This window comes from Anopheles nili, chromosome 3 (genome assembly GCF_943737925.1).
Source record: "Anopheles nili chromosome 3, idAnoNiliSN_F5_01, whole genome shotgun sequence".
NCBI lineage: Eukaryota > Metazoa > Arthropoda > Insecta > Diptera > Culicidae > Anopheles > Anopheles nili.
In genome coordinates, this window is record NC_071292.1 from 10935128 (window position 1) to 10952421 (window position 17294).

General features: G+C 50.7%; 1 protein-coding gene across 1 annotated transcript in view; it reads left to right on the plus strand.

Annotated features, from left to right (window-relative positions):
- The window catches only part of LOC128726528 (pneumococcal serine-rich repeat protein), a 119842-nt gene extending 104687 nt beyond the window's left edge, over positions 1 to 15155 (plus strand). The window contains exons 6-11 of the mRNA XM_053820343.1: positions 6799 to 7542; positions 7579 to 7950; positions 9730 to 10093; positions 10223 to 10337; positions 10722 to 10957; positions 11024 to 15155. Coding sequence (XP_053676318.1) covers positions 6799 to 7542; positions 7579 to 7950; positions 9730 to 10093; positions 10223 to 10337; positions 10722 to 10957; positions 11024 to 14450 — 5258 coding nt within the window. The 3' untranslated portion in view covers positions 14451 to 15155. The remainder of the gene's footprint in view (positions 1 to 6798; positions 7543 to 7578; positions 7951 to 9729; positions 10094 to 10222; positions 10338 to 10721; positions 10958 to 11023) is intronic.
- The last annotated feature ends 2139 nt before the right edge of the window (positions 15156 to 17294 follow it).

The following is a 17294-nucleotide window of genomic DNA, read 5'->3' on the forward strand; positions in this document are numbered from 1 at the left end:
GGTCATTTGCTAACGGTTTCAATCTCCCCATCGTAATGTCGACGCCTAAACGGACAAATTAAGAGGGGTCCTTAATTCTACTTCCATCGCCTAATATAACGAGCTTTTTTCTCCGTCCCGTTTCGTCGCCCTATCGCCGTTTGGTCCGCCCAATAATATTTATATAACATGTATGATGTATACGGCCTGCATGCGTAACTTAAGCTGTATCATTGTCTACCCGTTGAGCCGATGGTGCTTTTGTGCATGATCCTCGTCCCATTTGGCTGATCGTTGTCGCATTTGTCGTCCCTAGCTTTTATCTGAGTGGTTTCCTGCATGCGAATCTACGTGTCTTTGTGTATGAATTAAATAGAAAATTTAAAAAACGTTAAGTCAAATTCGATCGCTCGTTTGCATCGATCGATTCTTCTGTTCTGTATATGCGTTTAAGTCTTCCTATTTTATCAACCGTTCAACAAACTTATCGCTTTTCTCTCGCCTTCATGTTCATTCGCCACGAACAAATCGACTATCGTGTCATCTTCATCCTTCTCTCGCTCTTTGGATAGAACGTTTGTTTAATGTTCAACACAACATTTGCATGAATCGCGGCCCCCGATCGGTGGCACAACGAAATGGATTAAGCGTATTTTATCTATGCTCTATGATCTACGATGGGAAAATGCCTCCGTTAAGCGCTACAGAAGCATATCTCGCCACACGATTAGGTGGTAGAGTGGGAAAAAGCCTGAACAAGGACATCGTACAATGGGGATACAATTTTCTAGAGAGATAAGACGTTAAGACCTTCGGACCTAGGGTGTCTGCTAAGTGTTGAAGAGCCTCAAACGAGTAAAGACACGTTTCTCATTGACGTTCATATCATCTGAAAAAATTCATTTCGATCAATTTGTGTTGGAACATTAGGCAAAATACAAACACATCCGCTCATCCTCACATCTGGCAAAAATAATTTGGCATATTTAAGTTCGTTTAAAATTTTATCAAAATTTCTTCTAGTCCTTTTTAAATTTGGCTTTAAATTTGTACAAACCGTTACTTACTATTCGTATTCGTAAACAAAAACAGCTTTGTCAAAATTTAACTACCTCAAAACCACACGTCAAAATTTCAAAAACACACGGCAACACACATACACCGTAGATGAGCAGATTGTGTTCGAACATGTACTCTTTCCGTTTCCATTATAGCTGCCCTTCTAAATCAATCCAAATTCAGGTCAACCATAGCAGGTACGAATGTAATGAGAAATCTGTCTGTTATTCTTCTCTTTTCTTCCGCAAAACGCCACCATACATAAATTTAACCCTTATGCGCCGCCGTGGCCTCTGTCAATCGCGTCGTCGTCTTGTCGTGTCGTCTTCCTATTCACGTCCCATTTGCTCCCCATGTCCTGATTTCCGGTGATCCCTTGATCCACCATAGTGGCCACCATCACCATCCCCACGACGACGGGTTCGTCCTCGATCGCGACAAACTCCACGACGGCGACGATGACGATCGCAGCGTCAGTGACAGCGGCAATGATGATGATGCCACCATCGCCTTCGGCTTCGATGAGCAAGTTCCATCATTACGCCAGCACTCGGCAGGGTGGCAAGGAGGTAACCGGCGGAAGTGGGGGTGGTGGTATCACCTTCAGCAATCTCTTGGCCACCATCACCAACTCGATCGTTGGTGCAGGTGTTGGTGGCAGCGCCTCTGTAGAGGGTGGTGGCAGTTCGTCGGGAGTCAGTTCGTCCTCGAAATCGTCGTCCTGCTGCTCCTCGACGATCAGCATTCAAACCGCGATCCCTCCGATGGGTCCACCACCGCCTCCACCTCCTCTTCCACCCTCCCTTCCGGCACCGCCGCCGACGACGGGTGTCCTGCGTGGGGCCCGGTGCCATAAGCGCAGCCACAGCCATCATTCGGCCAATGCGAGCTACCTCACCAACGCCAAACCGCTGCGGCGATTGCGCAGCACGTTGCGACGCCATTCCGTCTCAGGTACGGCTACCGCTTTCTTCTTTCCGTTCTCTTTTGGGAGGAGCGGGGTTGTGGGTTGTCCTCTTTTTTTATGTTGTTTTTGTTTCTTCTTCCTTTGCGATTCCTCGACGATCTGCTGCAATCGAGTGGGAGAGGCTTTGCTTGTGCAGATGCAAATGCGCTCAGAATGCAATTATGTTTTTGCTGCTTTCGTTTTGCTCTTTTTGGGGAAAACCTCCTATTTTTTGTTTTTTGGCCCTCGCTTGGCACGATCTCTCCGAAAATGCGTCAATTCGTGGTCGATTTTTTACGTTCAGCTACTCTCCTCGATAGCGCTCCGGGAGGGGATTTATTGGGATATAACACAATCACACAAACACTCTTCATTACGGATTTTATTGGGCAATTTACAATTTTCTTTTTTATTTTTTCGTTGAACCCATTTCCCATCGGATGTAAAGGGCGGCCTTGCCTTCATTAGCGCCGACTTGAAGATGTAATAAAAGAGCTGTTACATTGTTGAAGCCCGGCGATCGATTACACTCCCTTATGATGGTGCAGTGATCTTGAATTTCCCGTTTAACGAAACCCACAGGTTGGGCAATCGGTGATGACGGTGAGGGCAATTATCACACGCCACGATACGGTTCGATCGATTCCGAACCCACCCCAAAATGGATTAATTTCGGCCTCGTTTCGAACAAAATTCCCCCCTCACCGGATGGGGCTCGATAAAATGGGCGCTTGATTCGTTTGTCGGTGCGCTACCTCACACACCCACACATGCACACAAACCGGAAGAAAAGGGATCGCATCGATCGGGCAATGAGTTTTAAACACACCCAAGTTAGCTGGTGTGTTGGGGATGAAGTAATTTCACCGAGCGAAAGGAAGGAAGGTGCACCGAAGGTCGGCTGAAGTAAATGAAAATTAATTAAACCTTTAAGCGAGAACCAGCCGCAATCAGATATTAGTTTTAACACATGGTGCACCGTGCGGTGGCGTCAGCCCTTGAGGAAACCCATTGCACCGGCAATGGGGATGGGAAAAAGACGCTATCTTTCTTTGCCCCCTTTCGCCTCATTCCTCAATCTCTGGTGTGTGTGTGTGTGTGTGCACGCTTTCCCCTTGAGTCGCAGCCGGGAAATGGATTAAACGAATTAAGATTGGACGCTCGCGTGGAAGAAACTATCCTCCATCCCCTGACAGGACGGCACCACGGGGTTGGGTGCAGCATAATAGCTGAAGAAAAAGAACCTGCCGACCGGAAGTGTGATCGAAGTTGGCCATGGGCATCGTACCGGTGCAGATGCACTCGGCCGGCACCGAAAGCGTACCGCGTCTCGGTGCAGCTTTTCTTCGCCCTATTCTCGTGCACCCTATTCTCAGCTCGACTTCGGCGCGGTTTCATGATCTTTTCGCTTCGGTTCTAGTCGAGGCGCCGCCTGCCGTCGATAGCAGGGATTGGATTGTCCATCAACCGGAATGATATACGGGGCTAAACGGTGCATTACTCTAATCACTATTAAATCTCCTCTTCCCGGAATCCCATTTCGTACATCTTTCGACGTTTTACAACATGCTGTTGGTTTTTTTTCTTTTGCTTTTTTTTGCACAAATATTTTCTTTCCACCGTTTTTTTTTTGTTTTTCAAAACCATTTTCCGACCGCTTCAGTTTTGTCTTAATTATCAATTTGCTCCCGAGCCACTCAGGTGGCTTCCGAAGCGCGCGCTTTTCACTGCAAATATATTCGCGTCCGATTCTCATTATTTCCTCGTAAACCTGAGCGACGGCCGCCAGTTCCGTGCGGTTTTGCTGAATGAACTTAATTTCTTCTTCCGCTTACGCGGGCTCCCATCTTAGTTTGCGTTTTTTTTGTTTCGCTTCGCCATTTTTGCGCCCCAGCGCTCTGATCCGTACGGACAGCTCCATTACGCGGGGGTTGTTCTTGCTTCTTCTGTTCTCTCTCTCTCTTTCTCGCTCTCCTTTTTTTTTTGCTTTTGCTTGAGGCAGATAAAAAAATACGAAATGAATGATTTATTGCAGCCGCGTTGCAATTCGCGCATAAATTCCGCCCACTTTCTTCCTCCTCACTGGAGGCCGTTCGCGAAAATGAAAGCAAAAAAAAAACGATTCGCGAACGGTGTTGAGATAAAGATGTTAAAAACGCTTCCCCCTTGGCACCAAGAGCAAGTGCCGAGCCGCGCCGGTTTGCGGCTATTAATTAATAAATGGGCTGATTTAAAACTTATTCATTTATACGGCTGCGATCCTCATATAACATAAGTGTTATAGCCTTCCGTGGCGCTTCTCCTCGAAAAGCGGTGGCTGTACACTTTCGCAACAACAAAAAAATATCCTGCTCTAAATCATAAGTTTTATGTCTTTTGTGTTTGCGAATAATATTTCCGCAAACTTCCGCCTTTCGAGCCTGGAACGGGAACCGAGCCTTCGGGGCCCTTTTTTCTCGCTTGTTTCGTCGCTTTTTGCACTCGTTTTCGTTTTGTAAACCCATGTTAGTGCATTCCCCCGGTCTTACTGTGGGGGAGGGGAGTTTTCCACAGCTTGTGTTCTTCTTTGGTGAATTTTCCTTTTCTCACTCCTTTCGTTTGGTTGAATTTTCTCGCAAAGCGCTGATCCAAAGGCACATCTTCGAATAGATCTATTAACAATCCGGTTCCGTAGTCGTAGCTCGTAGAGTTGGGACGTAGTGGCTTCCGTAACCTCAGTCAACCAGGGTGTGTATATCTGTACATTGGGAGGCTTTAGCGGTAGAAACCAAAACATAACAATAACACTCTCGGTCCGGTCAATAAATTCTCATGATTGTGTCAATCACCCCCGTCGGCGAGCGTTTACCCCTGGTCGATTGGAAAATGGCAAAACAACACGTGAAACACTCCCGGTTTGTGGTGAAATTCAACCAGCAAGTGTTGAAGGACCAGCAGAGGTTGTGTGGATTTTAGACAGCTTTAAGCCAGCCCTAAAACGCCGGTGGAAAAAACAAACCGCAAGCGAAGCGAGAATAACCCGAGACCGCGGTCCGAACGAGACTCATAATGTAGTCATCTAATTAATAATCCAGGCGCAAAGGCGACGCGACGCCGACCGATAAAGTGCGCCAGAAATGGATGTAATTAAATATCGCAGCAACACGGAACCACTAAAGGGGTTAGTTCTCCGACCCACGCAAGGTGCGTGTGTTATGTGCGCGTCTTCTTCGCGCGCGGCTATCGGGCCACGGAGGCTACAAGACTACAGATTGTGCGGTTGGCTGAAATACGAACCTCATAAAGATTATTTATGGGACCCAGGACCTCGTATGCTCGCTGGTCTCCCCCGGTACGCGCGCGGTGCAGTGATGCACGTAATGAAAACGAACGAAACGGAATCGAGCGAAAAGAACACATAATAGCCATCGAGAGAACCACGGGTGTAGCATCGAGCCTGCGCGTCCGGCGGTCGCGGTTGGGCAGGAATGGAGCGCGAAGAAAAAGGGACGATCGCGGAAAAACGGAACACCTTCGCGCCGTGAGAAGAACCGCGAGAGGTACCGCGGACGATAGTCGTAAATTTCCACCTAGTAATCACTCCTGTTAACTAAACTAATTAGGGTAGAGATAATCAGCGAATCTCTCTCCGCCACACCATCCACAACGGTGACGTTCGGCTCTACGAGGAACCAAACGAGGAATATGTCTAACGTTCGTTTTTTTGGAGAAAAACCTGCGGAGAACGCGACCATGTGTGGAATGGGAATGTCGCGACACTTTGCCCTACACGTGAGTTGGCGCTTGACACCTGATATAGCGACAGGATAACGACAGGATACCTGAGCGAGCGTCTCGAGCAAGCAGAACCAGAAGACGGTCCCGATGGAGAGCTGCCGTGGATGTGAAGGATGTTCTTTTTGTGTGTTTGCGCCCGTGGATCCACCTCACACAAGGCCCCCCCTACCATTATTCAAAGTCTGCTTCATTGAAAGCTGAGCTTCGCACGTTTTGCTGCCTTCTCTCATATCGCCGCTGTACCATATCGCGCTGTTGATTATTAAGCTTCTCCGTGGGAGGAAATACGAGAAGTGGTGATCGTTTGTGATCACGCCTTCGTTCGTGAGGCGTAAGGCTGCTTAGATGCATAATGCTGTAAAATTGCTCAACCGAACGTGACGCACCTTCTACTTCCGGTTGCGTACGCTTCGGGTGGGACGCTTTTCGTTTGGAAGGACTAAAACTGGAAACACATACTCACACTCACACCAGCGCTCGATCCGCTCTCATTCCCCCATACTAACTAACTTGTCTTTCGATCTCGCCTTTTTATACTACCGCTTGAGCCTGTAGCACTAACGTCTTGTCTAACCACCGTGGGGCATATTGCCGCGACAGCTGGAAACCGTTGCACGCGTACGGACATACTACCGCTGAACGACACAAACACTACGACGTGGAAGGATCCCAAATTTTGGGAGCCTAAAAGACGTACCTCACTAGCTCTAAAGAACTTCCAAAGCTTTGCAGCTCGGAGAGAGAGAGCAATGGACTCAAATGTATATAAAACTCGACTCGATAAGGACATAGACACCCAGGACCAAGGACAAAAGGACGATGGTTTCCGTGACAGCTGCTCAGGCCCACCCTTTTTTGTACGTAACCACCCAAAGCGGGGCCTGTACTAATTGCGCCTTGTTCCCATCCTCGCCTGGCCAGTTGGCCTCGCAGGACTTGTTTTCCCGCGAGTCCTTGGCGCAGGGCTGAAAGATACGCAAGCCGAAAGACACCCGTGTGTACTATCTCTTTTTTACCCGTTTTGTCTCTATCCGCAGTTACATCCGCATCCTCCGCCACCGGGGTGTTCCATCAAAGAGCTTTATCATTGCCAAGCGCTCCCATGTTAGGCCATTCTCCCCATAGCAATACGAATCATTTGGGTGCGATCCATGCGGCCGGTGGTGCCACCACCCGGTCCTCCTCCCAGAGCAGCGTCGCGGGGGTCGGTCCGGGGGGGCCGACTGCCGGACCCGGAATCGTACCCCTCTCGGCGTCCCTCTCGTCATCGTCTGCGTCCTCCACCGGTACGATCCAACCCGTCCACCATCGAACGCGCTCGTTGCCCTTAACGGAGGAATCCGCCATCCGGGTCATGGGTGATCACTCCCGGATCACTGGCACGGGGTCCGGAACCACCGGCTGGTGGCAGCATCACTACCCACCACAACAACAGCAGCAGCAACAGCAACAACAACAACAACACTACTCACCATTCGGTCCGGCTGGCGGGTGTCACCGGAAGTCGTCCTCAGCATATCTACTCGCCCCAACACACTGCTCTCTGCACGGAGCAGGAGGTCCTAACAACGGTGGTGGAGGTTGGTCACCACCGGTGTCCGAGGTGCTCTGCAGTTCACCACACCCCGCCGATAGCCTCGTACCATCCCGCAGCTCGATGGAGAGCATAATCGAGGACCAACGGTACCTTCCGATGGATCTGAAGAAACCAAGTACGCAACCACCGATCGAGGATACGTCTGTCAGCAGCCTGTACGAGGGCGCTAGCGGTGGTGGTAATGGTGGTTGTGGTGGTGGTGGTGGTGGTGGTCCGGCAGTGCCCCTCATCAGTCGCCTGTTGCGAAGCAGCAACCTCCTGCAACCACCGGCAGGTTCTGCGTCCTCCACGTCCACGTCGTCCGCGTTGTCATCCACCGGCAAACTGTCACTGCTCGGGCTTAAGATGGCCATGATGGCGGATGGGCGGGTTCCGGCCGCCGGTTCGGGCGCGTTTCTCGTCTCGAGCAGCCACAACACCGCCAACGGTGCTAGTTGTAGTAGTCCCACCTCGCAGTGCAGTAGCAGTAGCGGTTGCAATCACGCCATTTGTAGCAATAGCAATAGCACCCATAAGAGCACGAACGGTTCCTCACCGGCAGCACTGCGGCGCCCAAGCGGTGGCCGGGCTGCCAGCGGTACGATCAGCAGGAGTATGTATTTTGTATTTCATGATTTGCATCTTGATTCCTTTCTCTTTCTCTCTCTTTTTCCCTTTTTTTTCTCTTCTTTCGTTCCTACACAACGTTCTTTCTTTGATTTATCATTTGTTTTTTTTGTTTTGTTTGCTTATTTTATCTCTTTCTTCGTCATCTCTTTTACGATAGTTTGCATTTTGTTCTATTTTTTCTTCGATTATTTCGTTTGTTTCCTTTTATGCCAAATTTTTGTATTTATTTACGAACGTTCCACACACACACACACACACCACAAGTACCCCGTATTGAATGCTTTTGTTTGATATGTTATCATTTTTTGTTTGTAGATTCGTATGATCTTATTTATTACTATCGTTACGTTTTCTCTCGACCCAATTTGTACTTTCCTTAGCTGTACGAAAACTGACGCGGGCTCGTGGGATTTTTTGTTTTGTTTTAATTCGTCTGGCATTAGCCTTATCGATTTCATGTTTGCGGTTGGATTAGAATGTGTTTAATGTTTCGTTTTCTTCCACCACGAAATGTGATACGTGCGCTCGAAGGGCGCTAAACGCGTGCCGTTACGGGGTTGTTTTATTTTTGTTTCTCGCTTTTCTGTTGCAACTTGTGACTGTGTAACAACAGCGCAGCACCTAGTAGGGTGTAAGCCGAAGTTGCCGGCACTCCGCGTCCTAATCCGATTACAACCACTCGGGTCCACAGAATCCACCGCCAAACGCCACGGGTCGGCGGTTTGACCCGTGAACCGAATTGAACTCATCTCCTCGGTGTAATCGATTTGGCGCATTACTGCTTCGGCATCAATCCAATTTGTACGCACTTTCCAAAGTGTGCTGTTGCGGTGCGGGCTCGTCGTTTCGTTTCGAGTGTATTTAAATTAAAATGTCACGTATAATCCTCGTTCCCGGGGGTGCCCCCATGAACGACTTATCGTAATCGAATTAGACGGGGCTCGGGAAGGGAGCGCTTTCGAATTCCTTATTGAGTGGACGGAAGTTTTGGAGTTGGGACCGAGGGATAAGAGCGAGTTTTTTTTGTTTGGGGTGCGCCTTTTCGCGGCTTACACACATTTATCGCGAGCAGCAGACCGCGTTTCGGAGCCATCGTCGCAAAGAATGGGGCCCTTTTCCGGCCAGTAGATCATCACACGCACATACATTTGCATGGTTGCGCTTCATCATCCACAGCTCTCAAAATTTCTCCCTTATCGCTGCAGCGAACAGCAGCATTTGTTTTGTTTGTTTTTGGAAAATCGCGAATAAGTTTGTTGAATCGATCACACCTCGCTGCTGCGCATCCATCGGCACTCTCGTTTGGTTGTTATCCTGGTGTTTTCTTTTTTTTTCGGTTTACTGATACAATTAAAATCCCTGCATGCCAAACCCGCCCGCGCCTGCTGGCTTCTTACCGCGAACGAAATGGTTTTTTTTTTACTGCCAACCCTCAACCCTCTCGAACTAAGCACATCTCTTTCCCCCGCCAGACCTGCTTGCACGTGTGCTGTAGTCCTTGCGAAAGGATCGGTATAAAACAAAACCGGGAGTAAGCTAGAGCCCCCGCGTTTACGTTAGCTTTCTAATTCGTGCAACTAACCTCAACGCTGCGCCTCCCCCACAGTAACTCGACAGGTCGTCCTGCACTGAAAGGACCCCTTTTGTCCTGGCGAGACTCTTTCGCCGCAACACAAACACAAACGCGCCGTACTAATCGCAACACGTTTCCTTCGTTCTTTTTCCAACTCGCGATCACCAACGTAAAAAAAACCACCCGTAGGTGTCGCAATAGCGCGCGAACGCAGCGACAGTCTTCCAACGCGAAATCGAACGACCAGCGAAACGATGCCACATCAGCAACACCAGCAACCGCACCAGCAGCTCCAGCAACACCATCAGCTGATGTTGAGCAGCGGCGGAATGCCACCACCGCGCATGATCCCAAGCAACAGCCGGCCACACTCGGTGCACATCAGCCATAGCCACAGCCCGCCCGTCAACTCGTCCCCGCTCAGCCCACCACCACCGGCCACCTACTCGACCGGATCGGATGGATCGTCGCTCAGCATCGACGAATCGACGGATAGCTTCGTGACCGGTTCGCTGACACCGGACGAGGGCAATGGCTACCCTAAGGTCATTAAGTGAGTGCAAACATCACCCCCCCCCCCCAACAACCGCTAGGGAAGGTCCTTTACCTTCAACCGGGCGTCCTGACGATCTGCCCTTCTTCTCCGTTTGACCCCTCGCGCTTTCTTCTCGTTCGTTTGCAGCCAACTCAACTCCGGCTGCTCGATTCCGGAGGAAAACTCCGAGGAGTTCATCAAGGACTACGGCCATATCGATCTGCGCTCGGGGCTGTCCCAGCACGACGACTTCGGTGGGCAGGTAAGTGAACGCGATCGTTTGAATATCACACGCACGCGCACACTCTGCGATCCTTCGCGCACACGATCGCGTCTTTTGTGGAGCGCGAATTTTTGTGCGGAAACTCACGCGGAAATGACGCCCAGACGAAATTATGTTTTCCTAATTGGTTCCCGTTTCTTTTTGGCTCTCTCTCTCTCTCTCTCTCTCTCTCTCTCTCTCTCTCTCTTCCTATTCTCTTCCTTTTATATGTATCGTTTTTTTTTCACGTTTCGGTTCCAAATTCCGTTCCGGTTTTCGCGCGTCCTCGATCCTCAAATCGTTGGTCAAATTTATCCCAACGCGACCTGGTCCGGTATACGCAATCGTGCTCGTGTTTTCCCGCCGTCGATCGATCCGATGCAGAACCATCACCACACCAGCAGTACCGCGGGCAGGCATGGCCACCATCAGCATCATAATTCCCTCTCGCTTCCCATATCGCAGGCCGCACGAAGAGGAACCAGCCCTGCGCCACCATCGACGGTTGGTTCCGTCGAGGGCAGCGCGTATATGGAGATGTTCAGCCCGAGTGGCAGCTCGCCAGGTGATCCGTCCGCCAGCTGCTACATGCAGATGTCTCCGGTGGCCGATTCACGCGGGTAAGTCCTCTTCACCACGTGCTTCGTACCGTTCGGCGGGATTTTAACCCTTTTTGTCCGTTTTAGGTTGTGTTCCAGCTCGAGTGCGCATAGTCGAGCGTCTAGCCTCGCGGAGGATCACGTCGATGGGTACATGCCGATCCACCATCTGTCCCGGGCGGTTCCACCCGCCGAGGAGTACATGCTGATGGATCCGTCCCTCACCGGAAGTGGCCGATTGTCGAACGCTACCAGTGGTGGTGGAGCCACGGGCAACGGAGGTTGCGGTGTCAGTGCCGGTGGAATGTCCTCGGCTGCGTCAAGCTGCAGTATCACATCCGGCACACCATCAACGGACCTGCGAATGTCGCTCGAAAAGGTGCACGCGTACATCGGTCAGAGCGATGAGAGCGAGATGAACGATCGGCCACACCGGACGTACTCGGTTGGAAGCCGACCGGAACTGGCTAAGCGGAAGCTGCGTATCGACATGCTCAGTTCGGCCGAAAGTTCCGTTGGTGGTTCCGCAAGCTCGCGACAGCGTGCGTTTTCCGTGGGCTCGCGTGCCAAGGTTCCACGATGTTCGGATATGTACAAGGGCTACGGTGCCGCACCGATTATCGTGCCCTTCGCGTCAGCAAGCTCACAGGGCAGTATGCTCGAGAGCAGCAACAACAACAGCTCGAGCAGTACGAGTAGTATCTCGCATGCGGGCAGCTACGGGGCGTCGATTAGCCAACATCTGCCGCTGGACGAACTGGCGGGTTCGGTGGCCACGGGTTCGGCGGGTGCGCTGGGCAAGAAGTCGGCCAGCGGGTCGCTGCTGTTCGAGGGCCACGGGAAACCCCCGTCGCACGGATCGTCCGATCAGATGAGCGACCTGATGGAGATCGACTACTCGTCCCCGCGGCAACCGAAACCGGCGGTGGTCCAGCGGCTTGAGGCTGTTGCCGATCCTATGGACGATTACCTCGACATGTCCGGTAGCAATGGGAACGTGCATGCGGAAGATGAACGGCGTGCACCGGTGATCACGCAACCGGCCACGTCCTCGTACGCTGGGTACGTTGAAATGCGCCCGGGAAGGCTTAGCTCCCAGTCCGAGGAGGGTGACTATCTCAACATGACACCCGGTGGTGGTTCAGCACCGAGTCGGCAACACGATGAACACGATGGTGCGGCCAAACCGGGCAGCTCGACGCCGATACAAATCAGCACACCGAAGCAACCGTTCCACGGAGCGGCGGAAACCAGCAGCGCCGGAAGTAGCGCTGGCCAGAACAACAACAACTACCTCGAGATGTACCCGCGTGCGGTGGCACTCGCAAAGGAAGCGACCCGGCCTGCCGGAGTCGCCGCTACGAAAGTACCTTCCGAAGATTACCTGAACATGGCACCGTTGATGATGAGCTCGCTGGGGGATGCGGCTGGTAGCGAGGAGAAGATGTCCCACCAGCACGGTGCTGAGGACGAACCGCTTGAGTTTGCGAGCGCCCCTGAAGGATACATGGAGATGTCCTGGAACCACAATGACGCTGCATCGTCATCCTCCTCGAGCCGAGCTGGTGGTGGTGATGGAGGCGCCGGGTCATCCAACGGTGCAGATGGTTACATGAACATGTCCTTTGGGACGCAACCGGAAGACGCTTCCCGGGCGTACTCGGCACCGATCACCATTCAACCGGTGGCTGGCAAGTGCCGGTTGGATTTGAGCGGTGAATCGAAGGTGGAAGCGGCCGCGAACATCCCGAAATATCTGCCGCTGGGGCAACACCCGGACGCACGCAAAATCGCCCACCATCCGCACCGACCGGTGGCCATCATCATCCCGCTGCAGCAACACGTGCCGTTGACGGCGCAGGCTCCGATTCAGACGACAACCGGCCAGCAAAGTGGTTCCGTGGGCTTCACGCCCTCGAAAGCACCATCGGCGATGGATGTGCCGGAACGGGAACGGTGTGATTCACGGGACAGCGGCATTGTGACCCCGTCCGGTGGCAGTCAACCGACCATCTTCCCGTTCAGTCCCTCTAGCCCCACGAAACCGTTCGTCGGAGCAGGATCGCAAGAACCCGCCAGTGTGGAACCGCTGGAGGATCTCAGCCAGAACTACGCCGAGCTTAGTCTCGGTCGACAGCAGGCTCACCAGCAGTCCAGCGAAGGTGGGTCAATCGTCACACGGAAGCTCTCGATTGGGAGCCGATTGAACGTCAACCTCACGCAGCCTGACTACGTGAACTATTGTCCATCGACGTCGGCGACTCCACCGGCTGACGGACACACTGGTGCACCGTTTGGTGTGCAGTCTTCCCCACGGTCTCGCATCGAGGACGATGGTGCTGGTGATTACGCACTGATGAACCCAGCCAGCATCCGGAAACTCTCCACACCGTCGATGACACCCGGAAGCACGTTTGTCGCCGGCACTGGATCGAGCAATTTCGCGTCCACGTCGGAGGACAACACCACACCGCCACTGTTGGTGGCACGAAAGTCCAACCTGCTGCTATCCAACCCCCAGATGGGCTTCAAACCGATCGCCTCGACGCAGGACGCCGAGTTGCTGCAGCACAGTAAGGCACAAGGAGCCGGAGCCTGCTCACCGAAGGCTCTCAACACGATAGCACGACGTACATCAACCGAACCGGCGTTTGTTCTCACCGATCAGCAGCAGCCACTGCAACGAACCGGTTCCGGAACACGTCCCAACAGCGTCAACAGCGACCTGATCGGCAAGGGTGCAGGTTCAACGACACCCAGCGGTATGGTCGGTTCTTCCGTAGTAACCCAAGGAAGCGCCGGCATTACGGGTGTGACCGATCGGAGCACACGGCCCAGCTCGGCCAACAGCGAGCGACTTCCCATCATATCAGCTACCTCATCGTCCGCTTCATCCACGTCGACTTTGTGCGAGAGTAAAAACCAAAGCCCTACGGCGTCGTGTACGGCCCTTGCGACGTTGGTCGGCACCCCAGGAGCACCGGGAACCGTGCCCGGTTCCCGTCCGGACTCTGTCAGCTCCGTCACCGACCCACACGTCATATCCCGACCGCCCTCGGTTAGCTCAGAGCGTGAGCTGCACTACGCTAGTCTCGATTTGCCGCCTTGCACCAAGCAACCTGTCGCCTCGCCATTCGCCCCCGGTACCATGATGCTGGTGGCAGGAAGTGCGGTCAACGCTACACCCGGAACGTGCGCTTCCCCGGGCGCGACAACCGGTGGCATCACGAAGATGGACGTCGACGAACCGTTGCCCGGATCGAGTGAGGCCCGAAACTCGATCGATTCCGTGAGCTCTTCCAGCCCTAGTCCCAGCTCGAGCGGGTGCAACCTGCAACTGCAACAGCAGCAGCCGCAGCAAGCAGTCCGGTGTGCCGCCTTCACCTACGCCCAGATCGATTTCGTGCGTTCGCAGGCGCAGAAACAACACCACCAGCCACCGAGTGGACCTGCGCCACCAGGAGGAGCAGGAAGCGGTAGCAGCAGCAACACACCACAGTCGTCACAGGCGTAATAGGCGCGCGGCAGGGACTGTTACGGGGGTGTCTAGGGCTCGCAAAACCGGCGAAAGCGGTGGCTCTCGTATCTGTAAAGCACAGGGTGTTTGTATTTAGGAGGTCTATAACAAGCGCAGATGCTTAGATGCACAAGTGCGGCTAGAATCAACTGCTGCTTCAAATTCAACGAACGATGGGGGGTTATTATTTGCATTGTATCATTTTTCCACCCCACCGACACTAACGTGGGGTTTGTTTTTTGTTTGTTTTGCTATTAATTCGATTATTTTTGCATCGGAACGACTTTTTGAGTTCACATTCGCATGTTTCGTTTATTTTTGCATCTATTCGTTTTGTTTTGTTTACTTTTTTTGTCTAGCCGAATAAGTAACACCAATTTTCTTATGCGCCAAAGCTCCCTCGTTCGTCCTAGAGCAGGTGAGACGGCCGAGCATATATGTATATGTATAAATGTAAAGAAACAAAGAGTAAGCAAAGTCATAAATCACAGCAAGTGGCGCTAAAAAAAAGCCCGCTTCGTTAACTGTGTGCAACACATACAAGGGAAGATATGCGAAGAAAGAAGACAAGACCATAGGAAAATTACCGAAAACTGCCAACACCGAAAGAAAACATTATGAAAAAAAAACAAACAAAAAGTAGCATCGTGAAACGAAGAGAAATTGCATATATAATATTCTATATATATATATATATACACACATACTTACAAAAGAAAGTCCTTATATACAAGACAAATGGCGACGAATCAGGATAAGAGAAGTGAAGCACGCAGCCAAGCATCGATCGAATGCTGGCGCGATGCGATAAGCTAAGGAAGAAGAAATCACGCATTCGAGCGACCGCTGGTGTCCCAGCCTGTCCGGAACGCGAACGGTACACAACCTCACAAATCACAGACTTATTAAAACTATGTAGCAGATAGCGAGCCACACGCGTTCAGCAGTGAGCACTCACACACCACTTCCAGGGAGCCGCGGGGAATTAACGGGGAATCGTACCTGTGTTGCGGAAGCGGAACCGCCAATCCAGAGGGGCGATAAGGACCCACTGGAACTTTATTACACCTAGGGGGAGGAAAAAAAAGGGGACAGGGAACAACAGACGATAAGGAAGGGAGTAGCAAAATCATGAGCGCTAGCAAAAGCAAAAAGGATCCCGGTCAGCAGAACACACACACGAGACTACACAAGTTAACCAGTTGACGATGGGAGTGGGTGGGTGAATGGTAGAAGAAGGAAAAGCGCCAACCAAAAGTGGGTGGGTTGGGGAGAATTTTTTGTACTACCTACTACTAGTACCACTACTATTACTATTACTACTACTGCTACTATTATGGCTACTACTAATCATAAAACGAATACTACACTACCATTCGAGAGTGTGCGCGATTCGGGCGGAGCTCTCTGTTACCATTTGAGGCCTCTTCTTTTTGTTGTACTGTACTAAACAAAAAATGAACGAGAATCTTGTAAAAGGTCAGCCACAAAACCCATGCAAATTGTAATTATAATTACTCAGAAGACGCTATGATTGTGAGCGGTTTAATGTGGAGCATGGAAGGGCACGACCATACGGTCGCGGCTGCATTTTGGTTTTTTGTGTTCTTCGTTTTGTAGTCAAGCCATATTGTTGTAGGGTTTGGCATGCGAAACGGGATGCGGGTGGTGAAAAAAGGGGGAAAAAAGTCGATGGTAGGTAACGGGAGGGAGATCCCGGCGCTATTTTTGCTCTTAGAACGCCGGTATAGAAGTAAAGTGTAGAAAATGAAAAAAAAACAAAAATAATAAGAGAACCACGCATATTTATAAGAGCCACAGTGAGGGGGGGGGGAGAGAAAATTATAAAAGATAACGTAGAAATTAAACCATCAAAAACCTGTAGAATAAGATGAACAAAATACAAGGAAGAAACGAAAAATAAACATAGAAGAAGACAAGAAAACACACATACACACACACACACACATACTTACATGAGCTGATGGACACGCGTCTCAGCGTCGTGCATCGAGCGATAGAGCAGAAGCGAAGAAATGATGAACAATGAAGATTTATTCCATGTATCTTGTAAATTTAGCAAAGCCAGAGCAAAAAGTGAGCAGAAAATGGAGCGAGATAAAAAAATTATACACACATCCCATACACTCATCCAAAACCTTCCGCGTTGCAACGCAGAATGCAGCCTGGTGTAGAAAGAAAACGAAATAGAACTGAAGTAATACGCTAAAGAAGAAAATAGGAGAAAAAAAAACAGGAGGCAACAAAAAAAGAACACTTTAATGTAGAGGGTAAGAGGCGGGAGTATGGGTTCGAAGGTGGGAAAAAAAAGGAAATTTAGCTGATAAGCAACAGGCTAGTACCAGTAAGGATTGCGAATACATTGAACCCAATGAAGCCCTATGTAGCCGGTAAGGACGATGGGATGAGAAGCGCAAGGATGTGCGGAGTGGGGAGAGGGGGAAAGGACAGGAGAATGTAAAATGCCAAAATAAGCTTTACTTGAACGTTATTTTCCTACTTAGTTTTTATCGTATATATAAAAAGAAAGAGAAAATAAGAAAAAAAAACAAACAAACACACGCATAAGTTACAAACCGATTGTTGGTTTTCCGTTCGTTCCTCTTATAAATATATACACAAATATCTTATATATATACATGTATGTATAAATAAATGTATGTATAAATATGTCGCGCCACATACATACATATATATTTTTTCACACGAAAATTATAAGGAATGTAACCGATTGTAGAAACACGACGGTGCCGTCGACGCGTAGGGAAAACCGAAGCAAAGCTAAAAAAAGCGAAGAAAACCGCTCCAGGATGCGCGCTA